The 20,501-nt window shown below is 35.5% G+C and overlaps 3 protein-coding genes and 1 long non-coding RNA gene across 4 annotated transcripts; 3 read left to right on the top strand and 1 right to left on the bottom strand.

The window, feature by feature from the left end:
• The first annotated feature begins 369 nt into the window (after positions 1 to 369).
• On the top strand, positions 370 to 3,365 carry LOC142611367 (small ribosomal subunit protein uS4y). Its single transcript, XM_075783481.1, has 3 exons — positions 370 to 476; positions 1,496 to 1,877; positions 2,939 to 3,365. The coding sequence occupies exons 1-3, from the start codon at positions 449 to 451 to the stop codon at positions 3,120 to 3,122; spliced, it is 594 nt and encodes a 197-aa protein (XP_075639596.1). The 5' UTR covers positions 370 to 448; the 3' UTR covers positions 3,123 to 3,365.
• Positions 3,366 to 4,899: 1,534 nt separating this feature from the next.
• On the top strand, positions 4,900 to 6,811 carry LOC142621854 (uncharacterized). Its single transcript, XR_012841843.1, has 2 exons — positions 4,900 to 5,462; positions 6,453 to 6,811. It is a non-coding gene; the product is annotated as an uncharacterized LOC142621854 (long non-coding RNA).
• A 1,301-nt stretch (positions 6,812 to 8,112) lies between these two features.
• LOC142622415 (sialyltransferase-like protein 1) lies at positions 8,113 to 12,981 on the top strand. The gene is made up of 11 exons (XM_075795878.1): positions 8,113 to 8,358; positions 8,452 to 8,531; positions 9,327 to 9,413; positions 9,507 to 9,584; positions 9,662 to 9,753; positions 9,850 to 10,051; positions 10,408 to 10,498; positions 11,067 to 11,125; positions 11,542 to 11,690; positions 11,926 to 12,007; positions 12,134 to 12,981. The coding sequence occupies exons 1-11, from the start codon at positions 8,238 to 8,240 to the stop codon at positions 12,524 to 12,526; spliced, it is 1,434 nt and encodes a 477-aa protein (XP_075651993.1). The 5' UTR covers positions 8,113 to 8,237; the 3' UTR covers positions 12,527 to 12,981.
• A 678-nt stretch (positions 12,982 to 13,659) lies between these two features.
• On the bottom strand, positions 13,660 to 16,836 carry LOC142622520 (uncharacterized). The gene is made up of 2 exons (XM_075796010.1): positions 14,406 to 16,836; positions 13,660 to 14,113 (listed from the first exon to the last, which is right to left on the bottom strand). Exons 1-2 carry the CDS (start codon positions 16,819 to 16,821, stop codon positions 13,737 to 13,739), a joined length of 2,793 nt encoding a protein of 930 aa, XP_075652125.1. The 5' UTR covers positions 16,822 to 16,836; the 3' UTR covers positions 13,660 to 13,736.
• Between the last annotated feature and the right edge of the window lie 3,665 nt (positions 16,837 to 20,501).

The raw sequence follows: 20,501 nt of genomic DNA, 5'->3' as shown, positions 1-20,501 counted from the left end.
TCTTGTGATGATTGCAATTGCTTTTCAAAAGGACAATGATATTTGCACACAACCAATACACACTGTGCAACATGGGCCGTATTTTCACCATTTCATAATTTTATTTGAGAATCTGTTTTGAAAACACAATTTCAAAAAGTTTGCATATGTTGTATGCAACAAGATTTTACTGTTTTTAAAAAATTGAATAGGGTTAAAAAAAAAAAAATCTGATTCGGATCCCAGCCCAAAACCTATACATAGGGTTGTCAAAGTTTAAAGCCCAAAACTCCATAAACAAACACAGCCCAATTCTGATAGGCCCCCCCCGAAATAACTTGTGGGCAAAAAGGTAATTTGGGATTGGCAATTAGGGTTTTAGGGTTTGCGCATATATATAACCAAACATTGTTTCATTTTGTGCCCTCTCGTCTTGTTTCTCTCTGCACTTCTCTGCTGATCCGAAGCAATGGTGCACGTCGTTTTCTACCGCAACTGTATGTTCTCTCTTTCTCTGAGATTTCATTCAGATCTGAGATTTGATTCGGGGTTTATTATTTTATTATCTCAGTGGTTATGTTTGTGTATGCAATTTTTTTTTTTCTGGTATGAGATTTATTTGTTTGTTAATTTGATCTTTGATAATTATGTATTGATTTTATTGGATACGCATTAGGTTCAGTTGGTTTTTACTGTTTCGAGTTGTACATTGTAACTTTCTTAGCTATTTGCCTCGTTTGTTTGCTGAGAAAAACGACGAAATGTAAAATGATTAATGTTATATAGAAAAAAAAAAGTTATTTTATGATTCTGAATTGATCTTTCAAGCTGTGCCTAATACTATCCAATAGCTGGTTGAAAGGGGATTTTTTTTTAAGAAAAAAAAAAATCCATTTTTGAAAATACCCAATAGAAAATATGAGGCCCTGTACTTTGATATTCATTTGGGTTAGTCTAATTTTATAGCTGTACAAGCTTCTGTTTTGTTGTTTCTTAATAAATGAATTTTATGACATTTCTCATACGTAATTGCCTTAATGATCTGTACAGTTTTAATATAAAATTGAACCTAAGCTTGTTATGGGTTTTTGCAACAACATTTTATGTTGTAGTTTATGAGAGGAATAGAACAAACTGAGAAACAATCAATTGGGATTTTGTTACTTAGAAAAGTGTAATATGTAGATTAAAATTTGTCTTCTAAAAACTGTGCCTAATGCAATAACCTGGCTAGTTGTAAGGAGCTCTACGATTCTTGTCTAGAGTATGACACCCAATATTTATATTTTTTTTCGTGTTAACTAGGGTTGGTTTAACATTGTATTTGTAGAAGCTTTTGGGTTGTTGTTACATCGATAATGTATTTTATGAAATTTCTCGTGCGTTATTTGATTGCCTTGATCATTACAGCAATGACCTGCACAAAGATTAAATTATAATGATTTATGTGTTGAATTTTGACTTTGTAGTTAACGGTTAATCTGTATATTAACTTTGCAATGGTGGTTGGTTTTAGATGGGAAGACTTTCAAGAAGCCGCGTCGTCCATATGAGAAGGAGCGATTGGACCACGAGCTGAGGCTTGTGGGAGAATATGGGCTCCGATGTAAGAGGGAGTTGTGGAGGGTTCAATATGCTTTGAGCCGCATCCGAAATGCTGCCAGGGAGCTTCTTACTCTTGATGAAAAGAACCCTCGTCGGATCTTTGAGGGTGATGCCCTTTTGCGCAGGATGAACCGGTATGGACTTTTGGATGAGAGCCAGAACAAGCTTGATTATGTCCTGGCCTTGACCGTGGAGAACTTTCTTGAGCGCCGGCTCCAAACCCTTGTGTTCAAGTCGGGTATGGCCAAGTCTATTCACCATGCTCGAGTGCTTATTAGGCAGAGGCATATCAGGTATAAATTCTGTTTTATTCCCACAAAAAATGACTAACATTGTTTAAATTTTTATTTTGTTTTATCCTTTTATGTTTTACATATACACAGTTTATGCATAACTAGTTCCATTGGCTAATACATTGTGGTATATAGAAGTTATGATAGTGTTATTTGTTATCTTATTTATTCACTCTAAAGATGCTTAGTGATTTTTCTGTTCTATAGCTAGTATCTGCCTGGTGAGCCAGTAAGAATGAAAACCAGTGTCTGTTTGTCTGTGAAATGTGTTTTCCTTTTCAATGCCTTTCACTTATATTGTATTTGTCTCTACATTAATGGCATTGATGTTTTCCTAGTTCCTGTTTGTGCATGTTCTTGTAGTTTTACACCTGTATGTAACTTTCCATACCTCTGCCTAAGTGCAACCAAACCACATTATGACCACTACCTTTTCTTAACTTCAAAGATGCTTGGTGATTTTTCTGTTCTATAGCCAGTAGCTGCCTGGTGAGCTAGTAAGAATGAAAACCAGGGTCTTTTTCTGTGAAATGTATTGTCCTTTTCACTGCCTTTCACTCGTATTTGTCTCTACATTAATGGCATTGATGTTTTGCTAGTTTCTGTTTGTCTATGTTCTTGTAGTTGTACAGCTACATGTAACTCTCCTTGCCTCTGTCTAAGTGCAATCAAACCACATTATGATCACTACCTTTTCTTAACACAATATACATTCAGCTTGCCCTGTAGTTGTGTGTACCTTTGCTTCATGTTCAGTATTCTTTTAAATGTATTTAGTTTTAGGAATCTATTTATCTGGTTCTGGGGTATTTGATGCCATGTGTGCTTCTGTGATGTCCTTGTTACATGGTGCTGAAACAGCTCCTGGCCACTTGAATAATCTCTTTTACAGTAGCTTAATGTTGATTGTCCAGTGCTATATTGATTTTCGTAGGAGGATTTAAGTACCTTTCTTGCCTGTCATATGCATGTTTAGCCATGTCCTTTCACATTTTATATTATCTAATAGTTTCTTTAAACTCTCAGAATCTCACATGTTTATCCGCTTCTTTCCTTGTCAGGGTTGGGAGGCAGGTGGTTAACATACCATCTTTCATGGTGAGAGTTGATTCTCAGAAGCACATTGATTTCTCCCTTGCTAGTCCCTTCGGAGGTGGTCGCCCTGGAAGAGTGAAGCGAAAGAACCAGAAGGCAGCTGCCAAGAAGGCTTCTGGTGGGGATGGAGGTGAGGAGGATGAAGAATGAAGCTTAGGCTAGCTCCAACCCTAGGAACTATTTGAGTTTTTTTTCCTATCTGGCATCTTTATGTTTGTCACTTGTTCGCTTACCTGACATTTGTTTTCAAATCTTTATCCTAGTGAATTTTAGTACATGTTTCATTTTGGTTTATTTGGAATAGAACTTGAAAGCACTCCTATGGATCACTGAGATTTTGTTTAATTAATGAAAATTTTGGCAGTTGATGCCTATATCTATTTTATTTGGAAATTGTAGATTCATGTCCGTTTAAGATTTAATGCTGCATTTTGACCTAGATTGTTAAACATTTCCTAGCATCATCGTTTACATGTGATGGAGGATATGAATGGTTCTTGTTTCAACTAGTGCACTTTGTTAGATGGTCAAGGTTTGTATATTATGAACTATTATTAGCTTAGTTGTATTTAACACGCTGCAATCATTGGTTTTTGTTGATAAGTTGTGAAGTTTCTGATCTTTTTACCTACCATTATACCAATAGATTTGGTTAGTAAATTTAGATTGATTTGCAGGATGTCTATTTTCTCTCTTGATGGAATGTGCCCAGTTAAACACGCATCGTTAACACCAAGCCTTCCCGTTTTGCTTGCATTTCAATTTCAGCTTTACCTCTTTCTTGGCACCTAGGCTTCCTGTTTTTGCTTGCACTTCAAATATGGGCAGCTTGGCCTCTTCTCTGACTCGTGGCACGGTTTTTGGATCAGATATTATGTCACGGTTTTCATTTGAAAACCTATTTTGGCAAAGCTTCTGCCACCAGACTCCACCTGTTACCTGGGTCCCTTTTGAAACCAAACACACCCTTGTCACGTTTCCATTATATGCATTTCCACCGCATTTCATTTTTTAACACAAGTGTCAAGATACAAAAATTGTTTGTACAAGTTATAATTGGTGTTACATCATTTAATGAGTTCTTTGACAATCTTTATATTATCGACACCAATCATGAGACCTCGACTCGCAAAAACAATTGGGAAAATTTTAATGCCACACACTTGGGCTTGTCAATTGCCATGCCATGTAAGTCCCAACAGAAATCTGGTTGGACCCGCTTCAACTATTATAAGACAGTGAACCTCACTTGTGATTTTCTCTGCCATATGGACACCACTAAATCTCCAATAAAACAATAAATTAATATAAGAAAACAATATTTGATAATTGATCCTGTGTATCAAACCACAATTATACCACAATCATCCAAGGTAAACAGATTGATGGTGACTAAAACCCCAAAACCCAATCTCTATTTAACACCTAGTACCCCAAACCAGGATTAGTGTGGTGACTAATCACTAATAATTATCACTTTAACAAATGAAAATAAAATCTTTTAGAAAGGTCCAAGAGACGTGGCATCGAGCCAAAACGCAAAAAATGTTGAATCCTAACAAAACGGCAACGACCTGATGAGCTTCATAGACTCACTGGTCCCCCATAAATTCAAAACCAAAATCTGTTAATAAGTTCAGAGATACAAAATATTTGACACAGGATTGACGTGTCAAATTATTAGAAGTAAATAATAAAATAAAGTCAATAATATCAGGTTCAGATAGAAACAAATAAAAGTTTATTAATTCAACTACGTTGTGTATTTTTAGCATTTCTCAATCTTTCAACAACTATTATTAGCCTCATGTCATTTTCAATTTAACACGTGAGGGCTCTTTGCCACGTGTCACCCAATCACAAAACGCAACGTTTCACGCCCACCCTCTATAAATAGCTAAATTCCATTCGAATTTTGCATGCAAAAAAAAAAAAATTCAACAGAAAGATTTCTCAAAGCAAAGCTCTTTGCGTTTTGATTTTATAATTATCGCCCTCGAAAAAGAAAACGTATCGTATCGTTTTGTTGCTGTGCCGTGTCGTGTCGTGTCCTAGAAAAAAAAGAAAGATGACGGTGAAGCACGTGAACGAGTCTGATCTTCAGAAACCGAAGAAGGTGGTGATACAGTCGCCGGAGGTGGAGCTGAGAGTGAATTCCAGCGATCTCCTCGCTGGAAAGAATGTGCCGAAGAAGAAGGTGACGACGATGAAGTACGTGCACAGTCAGATCTTGAAGATCCGAGAGGAAGACTCGCATCTCGGCGAGGATTTCGGTCTCGGACTCAAAGAACACTCTCATCATCATCATCATCTCTATCATCATGATCATGATCGTGATCGTGATCATCATGATAATGTGGAATCGGCGATGGAGGTGGTGATGTTCACGAAGCCGATCTTGCCGAGCTCACCTCTCAGCGGCAAGACCACCACCACAACAACAGTCAAGTCGTTACACTGAGAAAATCGAACCAAACGGCCGTAATCAAGGTTAGCCTTCTTTGACCTTTTGTTTTTTCTTCGTTTCATTTCTGATAAAAACTGAAGGAAAATTCAGAAAAAGGAAGAATATAGATTTTCCAAACAACAAAGAGCGATTACTTCACCTAGTCGTTACTTTTACCAAGAAAGAAACGGATTAAGCTTGAGAAAATTTTAATTTGCTTGCTTTATTTTCTGTTTGGTTACCAAGAAAGAGAAAACGATAACAGAATCGTTTTTATTTATTTTCGTTTTTAATTTTACAATTTCCCTCAAAATTTAGCTCTAATTCCCGCGAAATATTATTATTATTATTATAATTTTATAGTAGAAAATTATCTTTCAAAATTATCCTTTCAACAAAATAAAAAATACTGAAAAATCGAGTAACTTGTAATTTTTGAGTTTGAGCCAGAGCGCCAGGCCAAATGTTATTATCATTTGAAATTTTATGTATTTGAAATTACTCAATTAAAATTATTTCACACAAGAGATTCTCAAAAAGCCAAAAAAATGAAAGAAAGAAAGAAAGAAAGTAGTGAATGACATCATAACACTTTTATATGAATCTATAAGAGAGACTTGGGTTCGGTGATTTTTGTACACTTGTGAATCTATAAGAGAAACTTGGGTTCGGTGATTTTTGTACACTGAACAAAATGAGATGTTGCCGTGTAACAATTTTTGGACACATGACAACATATCTAGTTCCCAGGACACTGAACTCAAGCTGAATCCGAATCTATCACTTTTTTCTACTATTAATAGTCAATTTCTTTAATAAGCTGCGAAAAAAGTTGTCCCTAGTATTTTTCTAAAATTTGACAGTTTGATGAGATTATTACTCCGAAATCATGTTTGTTGTATACCGATCATAACATACTATTTACCAAATATGAAAAGAAGTATTTATATAATTTCTTTTTGTGAACTTATTGATTGTTTTGTATTGCAAAACATTGAAGTGTAGTAATGACATTGAATGGGTTTTTTGGGCAGGATTTCGTATATGGGGTTCCAAGGAGAAGGTGTGGACTTTAGTTAAAGAAAAAGTGAAGTTGAAATCAAAGTTTCATCTCTGGTCACTTTTTTTAGCAGTTAGGGGGGGGAGAGAGAGAGAGAGGGTCTTTTATGTGTACAGTGAAGAAAGCAAATGTGAAAAGTTATGGGCCGGTTTGAAATATTTTCCTAGGCTAGTTAAGTTTTTATGTGTAGTATGAAGTTTTGGTCAGGCAAAATGGGCAGATGATATAAGTGCAAACTATTTGTCATGCCAATCCTATCCATTATCTGTAAGTAGAGCAGCAAAATGATGACAAGCTAGGCTTAGAAAAATGGGCTCAAAATGACTTCATGAATTCATCGGTTAGTCGGTTTTGGTACCATACAATTTATCCCCAAACCCAATTTGTGGGTTGAGGGCCCCTAAAACTGATCCATTTATTGTTTTTATTGAAACTCGAACATGATCTCTTTTTCAAGGAGAGGTTAATATAATGAGAGGACAGTCACGTAGTCTTCCACAGTCCCACTGATATATATATTTTTTAAGGAAAATGTTAATGGATGTCCTTAGGACAATAGTTAATAATTCATTTAAAAAAATATTTTATAAGGAAAGAAAAAAAAAATGTTTTGACGACTTTTTTCATTTCCCATAAAAATGATATCAACACTTTCTTAAAATGAATTATTAACCATTGCTCTAAGGGCACCTGTTAGCATGACCAATTTTTTAATCATCTCTTACTTTTAAAGTGACCACATAATCACAAAAAAGAAGTATTTAATAATTTTTCAAAAAAAAAAAAAGAGAGGTGTCATTATGTTCCCAAATGACCTCAATTTTCATCACACCAAGAAACCCTTTTATATTAATCTAAAAGTTTTTTTTTTTTTTTCAAGGAGAAGAAAGTAATAAAAAGTAGTTATATGATAGAGCATTAAATTAAGGAAATGTAACGAAGGACTCGTATAACAAAATTCATTGTGATTATATCCACCAACTTTAAAATAGAGATGATAAATAAGCCAATGAATAGAATAATTGTTTGCTACTCAACCTATAAGAGTAATGTTTGAGATTCAAAGATACTGCATTTTTTCTGAATGGTTGAACTTGACTTTGCATGTTGCAACGGGAGTAATATCACTTTTATATAGGTCAAATTAACATTAATTTTGTATGTACTAATCATAACAAAATCTTAAGTGAAAATAAAATGTTATACCCGTATATATATTGATCAAGAAAAGAGGGAAAATCACTTCACAAGGACAACGTAAATAGTAAAAATATCGTTTATAAATGAAACCTATTTTTTATGGGCAAAGATTGGGTCAAGGACCTGTGGAAATTACGCCAAATGTCCATTTTGCCATGTGTCATGATCTTAACTGATCTTGTGCGTCTTTTTTTGGTTTATTGTTGGGGGATATACACCACACTTGAGCAAATCTAGGCATAGTGGAAAACAAAATAAAGCAGAGAGAAGATATACACGGTGATAACTGAAAGCAAAACAGTTAAGGTACAATAGCCCAAAATAATGTCCCTACATTTCCATTACTGGAGATTAGGACTTCACCAAAAAATCAACATTAGTCCAAGTAGTCCACAAAATGACTGTTTTTTGTTTAGCCCAAGCCCAACCCATTATTATAAAATCCTAAAATCCCAACTTTTAATATATATACATATTTAAAATCCTAAAATCCCAAACTAAATTACTAAACCGATCTGCGCAATACCGATAGAGAGTGTGTGTCTTTGCGTGTTGTATCATGAGATCTCACAAGGCATCTTCGAACAACAACAACAAACGACCTTTGCTTTTCCATCTGGTCTGCTCTGCCGTTCTCTTCTCTCTCTTCGTTTTCGCTATCCAATCCTCTTTCTTCACAGGTTTTTCCTTTCTTTCTTTGAAATTTGTTACCTTTTACACTCACACCCAAATTTCCGTTCTTTCTTATTCGAAATCGTAATGTGTTGCTTCAGGTAATCAGAATAAATCAGATCTCAACAGAGAAGAAGTTCGGGTTTTGTCAGAATTTCAGTCCAGTGTTCAGCAATGCGTGGTTAGCATTAATTTCTTCCCACATTTCCCGCTAAATTTACCATTTTTACATTAATTCCTTTCTGGGTTCTCTAGCTTTGCTTGTATACATGCTCCAATCCAATCTGTTTATTATGATAACTGGCCTTTCTACTTATGTTGTACTTTTGTTTTTGGGATTAAGTTATAGATGTTCAATTAGCTTTAGCAAAGAAAAGCTGTTTTGGGATAATTGGGTTGGTTTAGTTTTAACTTACCACTGTTCTAAACTTGATATGTTTAGATATGTGATACTGATTTTTCAGCTGAGTGTACTTTTTAGAAAGATAGGATTCAAAATGAGAAAATTCGTTTAAAGATAGGGGTAGTTCATGTTGAAGGAATGATGAGGAAGAGTTGCTTGCGATAGTTTAGTTATGTTTAGAGGAGAGCGACTAATCCACTAGTAAGAAAAAGTGAGTTGATCCAAGTTGAAGGATTAAAAAAAAGGTAAAGAAAGACCAAAAATAATATTAGTAGAAATAATAAAAAGGCATGTCAATTATGGAAGTGTTAAAGAGTATGATTTTGGATAGAATAAAATGAAGGAAAAGAATAAATATGACCGACCCTAACTAATTTGTTGATGATCCATAGGCAACCCCAAAAAATTTGAGATTAAGAGTTGTTGTTGTACTTTGCTCATTAGTTTTTTTTTTTTTGGGCTTATTGAAATTGGAATATTTGAGAGAAGTCGTACACTTTTATTCTTCTTGTATAATTATTTGTTGTATTTGCTAGTATGCCAGTTTTGTATTCAGCTTGAAATTGGGTGTAGGCAAACAGGGGGCTTGGACTCACTGCACATATAATTGACCACTGCAAATTGATTCTTAAGTTCCCTGAAGGCACTAACAGCACCTGGGTATGTTTCTTCTACTCTCCCCACTCTCAGTCTCTATGATGCATTTTGTTAAAAGCTGCTGAGTGCTGATAGTTTTAGTGATAATAATTGCAGTACAATGAACAGTTTAAAATATATGAACCCTTGGAGTACACATATGATGTTTGTGAGGCAATTCTATTATGGGAACAGGTCAGATGTTATTCCTTTTCCGTTTGGGTAATTATATTTTGAGGAGAGTATAGGTACTAAACAAGTTTAGGATGCAGTATCGTAACATGACTACTGTGTTGACAAGAGAGTATTTGGATGCTCGACCTGATGGGTGGCTAGATTATGCAGCAAAAAGGATAGCACAATTGTATGGTTCTACACAGTCATGCCTTGTGGTTTTATATATGTCATTTTGGTTTGTCATCAAGGAAGTCTCTTTATACCTTTGTTTCCTTGGTTGCAGGGGAGCAAAAAAATGCCATAACCAGACCCTTTGTGAAGAACACCTGAATTTGATTTTACCAGCAAAACCCCCTTTTCATCCCCGGCAGTTCTGTAGATGTGCAGTTGTTGGAAACTCAGGAGATCTCTTAAAGACAAAGTTTGGGAAAGAGATTGATGGTCATGATGCTGTTATACGAGACAATGAGGCTCCTGTTAATGAGGTGAAAAATATTTTCCTTATCATCAATGAATTCTTGTCATTTCTTAATATGCAGTTATTTGATGGCCCTTGAGTTAGCTATACATGCACATATACTCCTTTTGTGAATGAAATTGATCATTTGTTTAGATAATTTACTTGGTTCTTTCCAACGTGCATTTTCCTCTACATAGTATCTATTATTCACACTTACTTTCATAGGTATGTTTGGTCACCAGGCACTCCAACTATGATATTTCCTCCTTTCCATATTAGATGTCAACCAAAAAAAAAAAAAAAATTTAAGTGTAATGTAGGTGATAGACATACTCAAGTTCTTTTGTGAAATTATTCATATTGTCTTTTGATATATTATAGAAATATGCCAAGTATGTTGGTCTGAAGAGGGATTTCCGACTTGTGGTGAGGGGTGCTGCTCGTAACATGGTCGCCATTCTAAATGGGTCTGGTAAGTTGTTCTATATATATATTTTTTATTAATATGGGTTCTTAAAATTCTTATTTAGTACATTTTTCTCTTTTTTCTTATTTTATCATATTTTAGGAACAAGAGTTATGCTGCACTTGCATTTCAATTGTGTTATGGTAGTGTTTCTTGTTCTTCTGTTTATTTTTGTTTTTTCCTAACCAGTTATTGATGCATTTTGAGATATTTGACTGTTATAAGATTCTTAGTCTCATCCAACTTTTACAGAAAACCATTTTTATAGTGCTCAATCTTTTCGATGGAAACCCACAACTTGAAATTCTGGCACTGACTAATTGAAAATTCACTATTATCTCTAAGGATGATGGTACAGGTTGAACATAAGTTTTAGATTACATCAACAAGAAGCCTTAATCCATAATATAAAAAAGAGGAGTGATAAACTATATGATTAGTCTTCCATAGTTCCTTTGTTATTGACTACCATTTAGGATGCCTCTGATTTTGGTGTCCTTTTTAGTGAAGTCACAAATGTCTGTTGGTTCAGGATCTAGATAGTTTAATGACTCACAATTCTTTTCTCTTGCAGTTGACGAGGTGCTTATAATTAAAAGTGTGACACATAGAGACTTCAATGCTATGATTAAGGTGAAAATCTTGTCTCAGAACGCTGTTTCATTCCTCATTGCTGAGTAGATAGTTAAGTGGAAAGACTGTACATATAAGCTAATAAGATCTAATGCTGTCCTTAATGGTCAGATAACTGAAGAAAGAGGACATGCATCATGATCAGATGAATGCATGATTGAGATGCTTTTCTGAGTTATGTAATTTGTGTAACTCATGCTACTATCCGTGTGCTAGATCATTCTTTCAGTTGGCCACATACCTCACTTCTGTGATGATAAATCTTAGTTGTTTCTGTAAACGTCCTTTATCATTTAGTGCTTTTGTAAAATGTTCTTGTTGTAGTGTGGTTGGACACTTGTTACATGTGGAACCACTAATTGGGGCCTCCTAAAAGACAGTGAATATTTTGGCATTTTGGATTGTTTTTGTTGCAGAATATTCCAAATCCAGTTTATCTTTTCCAAGGAATTGTGCTGCGTCGAGGTGCCAAAGGAACTGGAATGAAATCTATAGAACTAGCCCTCTCCATGTGTGACATTGTTGACATATATGGTTTCACTGTTGATCCTGGTTATACTGAATGGTTAGCTCTGATTTTCTTGCTTATATTATTTTACTTTCCATCAATTGATAACCTGCTGATGTCCTTGTTATTTGCATCTGTATCAATTAATTGTTATTTGCCATTGCCTTGTATGCTGGCTGGATATATATTTTCGACTTGTATCAGGATATCATCAGGTTTCCTTATTTACGTGTTATACTCTATGTTGCTATCTTTGCATTCTAGCTCATTTATGTCATGATCTTTATGATAGGACGCGATACTTCTCTACACCTAGGAAGGGGCACAATCCACTTCAAGGGAGAGCATACTATCAGCTTCTAGAATGCCTTGGTGTAAGGATATTCTCTCTCTCCAATTTACCCTTTTCCCCCCTCTGAGAAGCTATCACACACTCTTATTACCTCAGGCCCATATGTGCCAATTATTCTCTCCAAATGACTAGGGTTACTGTCTGTCAGGTTATTAGGATCCATTCTCCCATGAGATCCAAGAGGAAGCAAGACTGGTCAGATGTACCTAGTCGAGATATGATTAGCGGAGCTCACGCTGCAGCTTTGCGCTTAAAGAAGAGTCAAGGTAGTCAGGTGGGTGATTTTGGCCAGTTTGGTAGTTGTAAGGTGTGGGGCAATGTGGAGCCTGACAGCAATGGACCCGTCTCAGGATCTCCAGACATGAGTGATGTCAGGAAATACTCAAATTACAGTAAATGGGAAGTCGTGCCTTTTAAAAGTCTTAGGAAGGAAGCACAGGATCACTACATGCAAATGCAAGGTGTCTCCTTATACAAAATGGACGGCAATAAATTGGATGATCTAGTATGTGTTAGGCATTCCTTAAAATCTGAGGTATAAGCGATGTGGGTAATTCTTTGTGATCTTACACTGATTTTGGTTGAGAGCAGGCCTGACTGGTATACCTATATTCTAAAATGAAAATTGACTGACTGTTTGCGGTCTTACACTGAACATGACTATCATCCACATTCAACAGATTTTGTTGGCAACAGTGGCAAAATGGAATCTCAAGTTCTGTTAATGCAAATTACATGGATGTTGTGTGTGATTTCACTGATGGGATTCTTCTTGCTTAGTGGAGATTCTTTCATGTTGATATTAAGAGTTAGAGTTTATGGAGTGCAGATGTGATCATAGGTTTTTGGTATGCTCTAAGTCGGGCTTAAATGTACGTTCTTGTAGTCAATAGAAAACAAGAAATTTGTCTAGTAGAAGGAATGGAAGTTTGTATTCTTTTCTAATTTTAGAAGCTATTCCAAGCTATTAGTGCCTTGTATCTTGGTTTTGGGACATGCTCTCTCTCTCTCTCTTCCTTTGGTGGAGTGATGTCTCGGCCGTGGGGCATGATTTGTTTTATTGTCTCTTTTTGTGTTCCAGCAAGGTAGTCGGGGTTTGAGATTTGGAATTATTGCCCGCCACCATGAGGAGATATAAATTCAAGGGAAAAGTTAATGAAGGTCTTAAGGGCATTGGTTTAGGAAATTTTTTTAAAAACGTAACTATTTATGGTAAAAGAAAAAAATATTTTTAACTTTTTTTTATAGCCTTTATATTTTCCATAAATGTGGGTATTAAAACTTTTCTAAAATCATCTATTAACAAATGCCTTATACAAAAACTTTGATGAAAGACTTTCTTGCATGAGATTGTAAGAATTTTCCCTTAATCATTTATTGATGAAGGGACGAGAGAGAGGATTGTGTCTTTGGGAGTAGATAGCAAGGGGGGTTTTATTACTAGTTTTTACTTATTGAAATTTGTCTTTATTATTGCTGAATCTTATGGAATAACTTGAACTAGTGTCGAGCATCAAGCATATAAATCAACCTTTGTAACTTCCACGATTGGTTATGAGAATTCTAGATGTGTGGCATTTGAAAAGCGGAAAAGACATAAATTTCATGTTGCAAAATACAAGTTACAAATCATAAAGAACAACACATACAACTTGCACAAGATTCTTAAGGCATTGTTATTGTAACACAACATTTTTTGCCATAGAAGTTCGTCAAACAATATGTTTCTCAACTGAAAAACAAGCACTTCCTTATTGAGTTTCACTCTCTCCAATTGTATAATTTTCTTGGTTCCTCAGCTGCCACAGTGAAACTGAATGTAAGGGGTTTGTTACTGGTTTCTTGTGAGAGAGAAATTCTTGGGACACCCATTTCATTGTCGGCCTGGACTTTGGTTTAGTGTGTAAGCAAGCAAATGAAATTGCAGCAACAAGAAAAACATCCTTTGCAACCAAACGGTTTGGAGGTGGGAGACGTTGGTCTAATATTTCATTTAACATCACACTTTGAGATGTTGATAACGATGTCATGAGCTCGCCTGGATGTCTTCCCATTAATATTTCTAATGTCACCACTCCAAAGCTATAAACATCACATTTTTCAGTCACCACCATAGTATAGGCCAATTCTGCATACATGAGAAAAAAAAATGAAAAGTATGAAAAGATGTAATGTCTTTCATTTACCTTTAATCTTAATGTTTTACTTATATTTCTATATACTTATTTTATGAAAACACTGGACAACTTGCTAGTATATAAAATTTCCGTTGTGAAAGTGATATTTTCTATTATGCATACATGGTCCTATCAAATAACAAACAATAAAGTAAGCTAAGTAGCATATATTTAGAAAGCTCCACACATGGCAAACCTTTTAAAATAAAAGTTGAGAGTATCACATAAAGAATATTAATTTACCTGGAGCAAGATAACCATAAGTCCCAGCAACTAAAGTTTGATTGGAGGAATCAGGATCAAGAAATTTAGCCATGCCAAAATCAGAGACAAAACCCTCCAATTTAGAGTTCAATAGTATATTGTTGCTAGTTATATCTCGATGAACAATTGCCGAAACACATTCATGATGCATGTAACATAAGGCATGTGCTATACTTTTGATGACGTTCATCCTCTTCATCCAATCAAATTCCATAGCCTCAACATCATTGCTTAGGACAGAAAACAAGCTTCCCCTTTCCATATACTCATAGATTAAAAACATGCATCGATTATGCAAACAGTAGCCAAGAAGTTTAACAATATTTCGATGTCGGATTGCTACTAACATTTTGACCTCATTTTTGAAACTCTTGTCAAATGTTGGGTTCTCAGCCTCCAAGCGATGAAGTTTCTTTACGGCAACTGTTTTACCACTAGGCAACTGTGCTTTGTAAACACTACCATAACCGCCTGTCCCGATGCAGTAGCTAATGTCAAAGTCCTTTGTTGCTTCAACAATGTCTTCATATGCAATTTTTCCATCATAATTCCATATTGAAAATAAGTCTCCATTCTTTGGTTCACTTGACTCCGATTTAGTTTTCTTATCCCCACGTCGAGAGAGGAAAATACACCCAAGAAGTAAAAACACAAGGAAAAAGCTGAGGGGAACAACAATTTTTATTTGATGGACAATTGATTTGTTATTGTTTGGGGAAGAGTTTTTTTTTGAGAAACTGTTTGAAGCAGTTGGAGAGCAAGGAGGGAAACCTGGGATGTCGCCACATAAATCTTTGTTGCCAATAAATGTGTAAGGTGTCCAATTAAAGTAGCCATCTGGGATTTGACCTTGCAATGAATTGTATGAAAGGTTTATTTCTTTTATGTGATTAGAAAAAATGGGAATGTATCCGGTAAGATTATTGTAGCTAAAATCCAAGAGCTCTAAAGATGGCAAATACCTAAGTTCGAATGGAATATCTCCGCTGATATTGTTATGACTTAGGTCAATAGCATTTAAGGAATGAAGATGACCAACGAGAGAGGGAATGTTTCCAGTTAAAAAGTTGTGGCTTAATGACAAGTGTTTCAAGCTCGTGCAATCTGTTATTTCCATGGGGATGGAGCCACTGATTTGATTCCTATCGAGGGACAGAGTTTCCAAATTAGTTAAATGATTAATAGTTCGAGGAATGGAACCACAAAGGTTATTATAGCTAAGATCTAAATATTGTAACAAATAAAAGTATCTCATGTCAAAGGAAATGGTTCCTGTTAAGTAGTTGTGGCTTAGAGTTAAGTTGTACAACGAAGGGCAATTAGCTATTTCTACAGGAATGGAGCCACTGATTTGATTCCAAGCAAGGGACAAAGTTCCCAAATTCTTCATGTTCCCGATTTCTGCGGGAATGGAACCATTGATTTGGTTCGAATTAAGAGACAAATAGTTTAAATTGGTTAGATGCCATAGAAATGAAGGGAGTGGACCAGTGAGCTTGTTTTGTTGTAGGTCCAAGTGTTCTAGGTTCTTTAGAAATCTAATTTCTGAAGCTATAGAACCGCTGATTTCATTAGAAGACAGATTCAAATACAAAAGACCGGTTAGAAGGCTCAGAGTTGAAGGGATTGGCCCGGTGAGTGTGTTATTACTCAGATTTAAAAGATAAAGATTCTTTAAATTTCCCAATTCTTTAGGAATGGACCCCCTAATTAGGTTAGAAGAAATGTCAAATGTGTCTAACTGAGTGAGGTTGGCAAGCGAAGGAGGTAACTCACCGGTGAGTTTATTTCTACTTATATCTAAATATCGAAGATTCTTTAAATTTCCCAATTGGTGTGGGATGGACCCACTGAAAGCATTTGCACTTAGATCTAATATTTGAAGATTTTTTAAATTTCCCAATATGTTGGGGATGGACCCACTGATTAGATTATTGTCGATGAGAAGATACTCTAATTGAGTGAGGTTTGTAAGTGAAAGAGGCAAATTACCTGTGAGATTATTCATGGATAGAGAAAGATAGGTGAGTTTAGAAAGAGTACCAATCTCTGGCGGGATGCTTCCTTGGAGTCCAGTATTATAAAGATTAAGATCTTCTAAATTTGGGAAGGATGAGAAGTTGAATTTTCGAAACTTATCTCCCAGATAGACCTCATACATGTAAATCTCTATGACGCTTCCGCCATCATTGCAATAGATTCCAGGCCACGCGCAATGACTTGAGGAGGAGCCATTGGTGTATTTACTACTCCACCACCCACTCTCCAGCAGAGCCTTCGCTTCTAGTTCTAGCGCTGATGACTTAGCTGCAACAACCATAGTTGTGGAGTGCGTGAATGTACAAAGAACCCATAATGCTAATACCAGAATGGAAATGGAGACAGAGGTAGCCATGTTAAAATAAAGTGTATGATTGATTGATTGATTGATGAGTGCAATGCCCATGGCAAATGGTTTATTCTTATATATATGCATCACTCATTCACTCTAACACACTTTTATAATTGAAATGCAAACTTTTCCGAAGACTGAAAGTCGCTACTCTTATTGACTTTGAATAAATACCAACGTGGTTTTCACGAAATTATTGTCTCTTTGAATCCTGTAGATCTAGCGCAGAAGTTTACTTGAGATCTACCCGCATGATCTTTCCTCGAAAATTTCTTACGAGTTCCCTTTTTAATCCTGGCCCACGATTTATTTCTCGCACTTTCTTGTTCGGCGTGAGCTCAGTAGATAAGTGAAATCGGTAAATGGTTTAATTTCTTTGATTGATTGATATATGCAATACAAGGCCAAATGGTTGATTCTTATATGCATCACTCAAGACTCAAGAAAGACAGCCTTATAATAATTAAAAGGAAAACTGTTAGTTTACATTAATATTATTATTACCATGCAAAGTGTAGTCATAATTGTAAGAAAAATATTTGTACACTTTCTCCCAAAAGTGATAAAAATTGGCCATATTCTTTGTGTGGGGGGTAAAAAGATCCTGATGGGAACATGGGCCTTTTGGGCCGTGTTAAGGAGGGCCGACCTGACCCTGGGTTTGGAAATTGTTAATACTATGGGTCGGCCCATGCGCCGAGGGTCCGAGGACCGCGCCGAGGGTCCGAGGACCCAGCCGAGGGTGAACTTACCCTTGGACTGACACCAGAGAACCCGGGACTTCATGGTACAGGTTAGGGAATGACACGGTCAAGACCAATGGTTAAAAGGGGTGAACCCTTGAATGCCCCAGAAGCACCAGTGTTGAAGAAATGTCAAAGACAAAGGCTGCTACCTCCACATTAAAGACCCTGCACCTACCACCCTGGCCGCATTAATGGGGAGGTGACACTTGAACAGTGGAAGGGAAACTTCTAGTTACTGTTCAAAGGCACTAAGAAAAGAAATATCTATACTAAGGGAGGAGTTGGGGGCAACACGTGTATAAAGTATTAAGAAGAAGAGTATTTAAGGGAAGACCTAGAACAGAAATGAGGACGAAACTTTTTGTAACCTAAAAAGAAAAAAGACAAAGAGAGAGAGATAATATAAGAACAGCTCTCGGCTTACGTCCGAGGAGGCCTATTTACATTACTCTTTGCTGTTTCCTAATACTGGCAATCTTTAGTTTGTCATTTAATCTTCACTCACTTCTAACCTGGGTTTCAAGCCCACTCTCTACAAATTTTCATTGTTTAAGGCTCATTGGGCCTGAGCCCATAACTGTTCTTGGGTCCAGGTGCAATTGTGCACTTACACTTTGGGAAAAAAAAAATGAAATACAGAATTGACTCATTAGTAAAAGATCCGATATTTATTTTCGGAAAAAATATCTAGTTTACCTTCATTATTTTAGACACATATTCACAATTGATATTGACCACTTTTTAAAGATGTACTAATTTTTTTCTTTTTGAGATAGTTAGAAATACTTACATTACTACATATCTCGCTAGCCTGCAACCCCCATAGCTTGAACCCATGCCCTCTTCTAAGGGCAAAATTTGCTCAACATCATTTTTTCAGAAAAATATTAGATAAATAGCATGCAGTTAAAAGTATGTAGAAAGTTGGACTGTTTTTTGAAACTCGAGTTCCAACCTAAAATCATGTTTTTCAAACTCGATTTACACTTGACCTGAATTTCTTTTTTATTAAAAAAAAAAGGTGGAACTCGAGTTTAGTAAACTCGAGTTCCATTTAAAAAAAATAACAAAACTCGTCTTTCCTACACTCAAGTTCCATCTGGGTTATTCTTTTTAAAAGCATGAAACTCGAGTTTAGTAAACTCGAGTTCCACCTTTTTTTTTTTTAATTCAAGTCAGGTGTAAATCGAGTTTGAGAAACACGATTTTGGGCTGGAACTCGAGTTTCACAAACTCAAGTTCCAAAAAACAGTCTAACTTACTAAATACTTTCACTCACATGCTAGTCACGGAATTTTTTCCAAAAAATGTACTATTTACCAAAATTTTCCGTCTCCTAAGATATCAACTCGACCAAATGGTGTCAAATAACCAAGATAACATTTTTGAAAAATGCTAGAATCATAGCAAATAACACAACTTTTGTCACAACTCACATGGCAAGTTGTGAATAGTGGAGTTGTGGACCTATTATTTTTTCTTTACTACTCATAATTTGTCACTTGGCATGGACGAATTGTGCCACGTGGCACTAGCATTTTTTTTTTTCCAAACTTTGAATTAACAATAACGCGTTTCTCTCGAAATATTATCCTTTTGAATCCTATTGAAGTGCAGAAATTAAGGCTGAGTTTGGATACAGTGGCCAGCGTCCAGCGTCCACGATTCTACGTTTTTTTTTTTTCTGCTGATGCACGGGTCAGGGGGACAGCAGCTACTGTTCATGAACAGTAACCGCATTTGCTGACTTTTCAGCACATCTGTGGGTCCTGTGTACTGTTCACGGGACCCACAAACTTCACTTTACAGAATTTTTTTTATTAAAAATGGGTCCCACGGTACTATTCACACATTTAAAAATTATTTTGGTACAGTGTTTTCAGTTTTCAGTTTTCAGTAATAAGCTCTATCCAAACGGACCCTAAACTTGAAGTTAACATCTGGGACATTTCTCTGTGAGTCTTCCTCATAAGTCAATTGAAGTGAACATCTTGGAAATTTCTCTAAACATCTTCCTCATAATTCAATTGAAGTGAACATCTTTCAAATTCCATCGATGTCGGATGACTTTAAGTCCAGGTCTATATAGCGGACTTGCTGCGTAGCTTGCAATTTAAGTTAGGACGCGTTGCAAAGAATCTTTCCTAGTGCAATTTTTGTCTTACGTTTTATGGCCACAATAAATTATTTCTTAAATTTTATTAAAGGTTTCATACGAGGTGCTTATATTATTGGAAAAAGTTGATGGTGTAATGATATTAGATATATTTTTTTTTAAATGGTGTTGTGAGTTACTATGAGTCATTTTTAACACTTTCATTAAAGGATTCATATAAATATAATATGATGATTTTTTTTTTTTTTTGCTCTTATAAATTCAATAGTTATAATAGGAGAGTGGAAATTTGAACCCTATACATCTTTGTTAAACAAACTAGATGTGTTAATTAACTTACAAGGCTCTTGGAATATCATATGATGTCCTTATATTGATGGAAATTGCATCAATAAATCTATTTACCCTTCATAAATTATGACAAAAATTTAGGGATACTACTTTTGTTGCATTACTTTCACCACAAATTTGATGTAGTTGACTGTGAATAGTGGAGAATAAGTAGTGGGTTTATTATGTATAAAATATTGTCTACCCTTTACAATCAACCAATTTAGAATTTTGACAAAAGCTGGGCCGTAGAAGAATTGATATACAGTAAATAAACAATCACTCCCCTTAAACTCTGTTAGCTAATATAATTAGAGAAGAGATTAAATTTAATAATGATTTGATGCAAATGCAACTATTTACACCATCCTATACCAATATGACACATCATATTTTTTTAAATAGAGAAATAGGAATTACTACAAAGAATCAGACCTAGACCTCATTCTCATTGTTATCATATTCAACTAATATAATTAGAAAATTAAATT

This window comes from Castanea sativa, chromosome 1 (assembly GCF_040712315.1).
Source record: "Castanea sativa cultivar Marrone di Chiusa Pesio chromosome 1, ASM4071231v1".
In the NCBI taxonomy this organism is placed as follows: Eukaryota; Viridiplantae; Streptophyta; class Magnoliopsida; order Fagales; family Fagaceae; genus Castanea; species Castanea sativa.
Note: the sequence above shows the minus strand (reverse complement) of the source record. Positions and strands in the feature narration are given on the sequence as shown.

Coding starts and splice junctions, on each gene's coding strand:
- LOC142622415 (XM_075795878.1), top strand. CDS start 8,238: ATGAGATCTCACAAGGCATCTTCGAACAACAACAACAAACGACCTTTG. Junction 9,414..9,506: donor AAGGCACTAACAGCACCTGG/GTATGTTTCTTC, acceptor TAATAATTGCAG/TACAATGAACAGTTTAAAAT. Junction 11,126..11,541: donor ACTTCAATGCTATGATTAAG/GTGAAAATCTTG, acceptor TTTTTGTTGCAG/AATATTCCAAATCCAGTTTA.
- LOC142622520 (XM_075796010.1), bottom strand. CDS start 16,821: ATGGCTACCTCTGTCTCCATTTCCATTCTGGTATTAGCATTATGGGTT. Junction 14,114..14,405: donor TTATGGTTATCTTGCTCCAG/GTAAATTAATAT, acceptor TCATGTATGCAG/AATTGGCCTATACTATGGTG.
- LOC142611367 (XM_075783481.1), top strand. CDS start 449: ATGGTGCACGTCGTTTTCTACCGCAACT. Junction 477..1,495: donor CGTCGTTTTCTACCGCAACT/GTATGTTCTCTC, acceptor GGTTGGTTTTAG/ATGGGAAGACTTTCAAGAAG. Junction 1,878..2,938: donor ATTAGGCAGAGGCATATCAG/GTATAAATTCTG, acceptor TTTCCTTGTCAG/GGTTGGGAGGCAGGTGGTTA.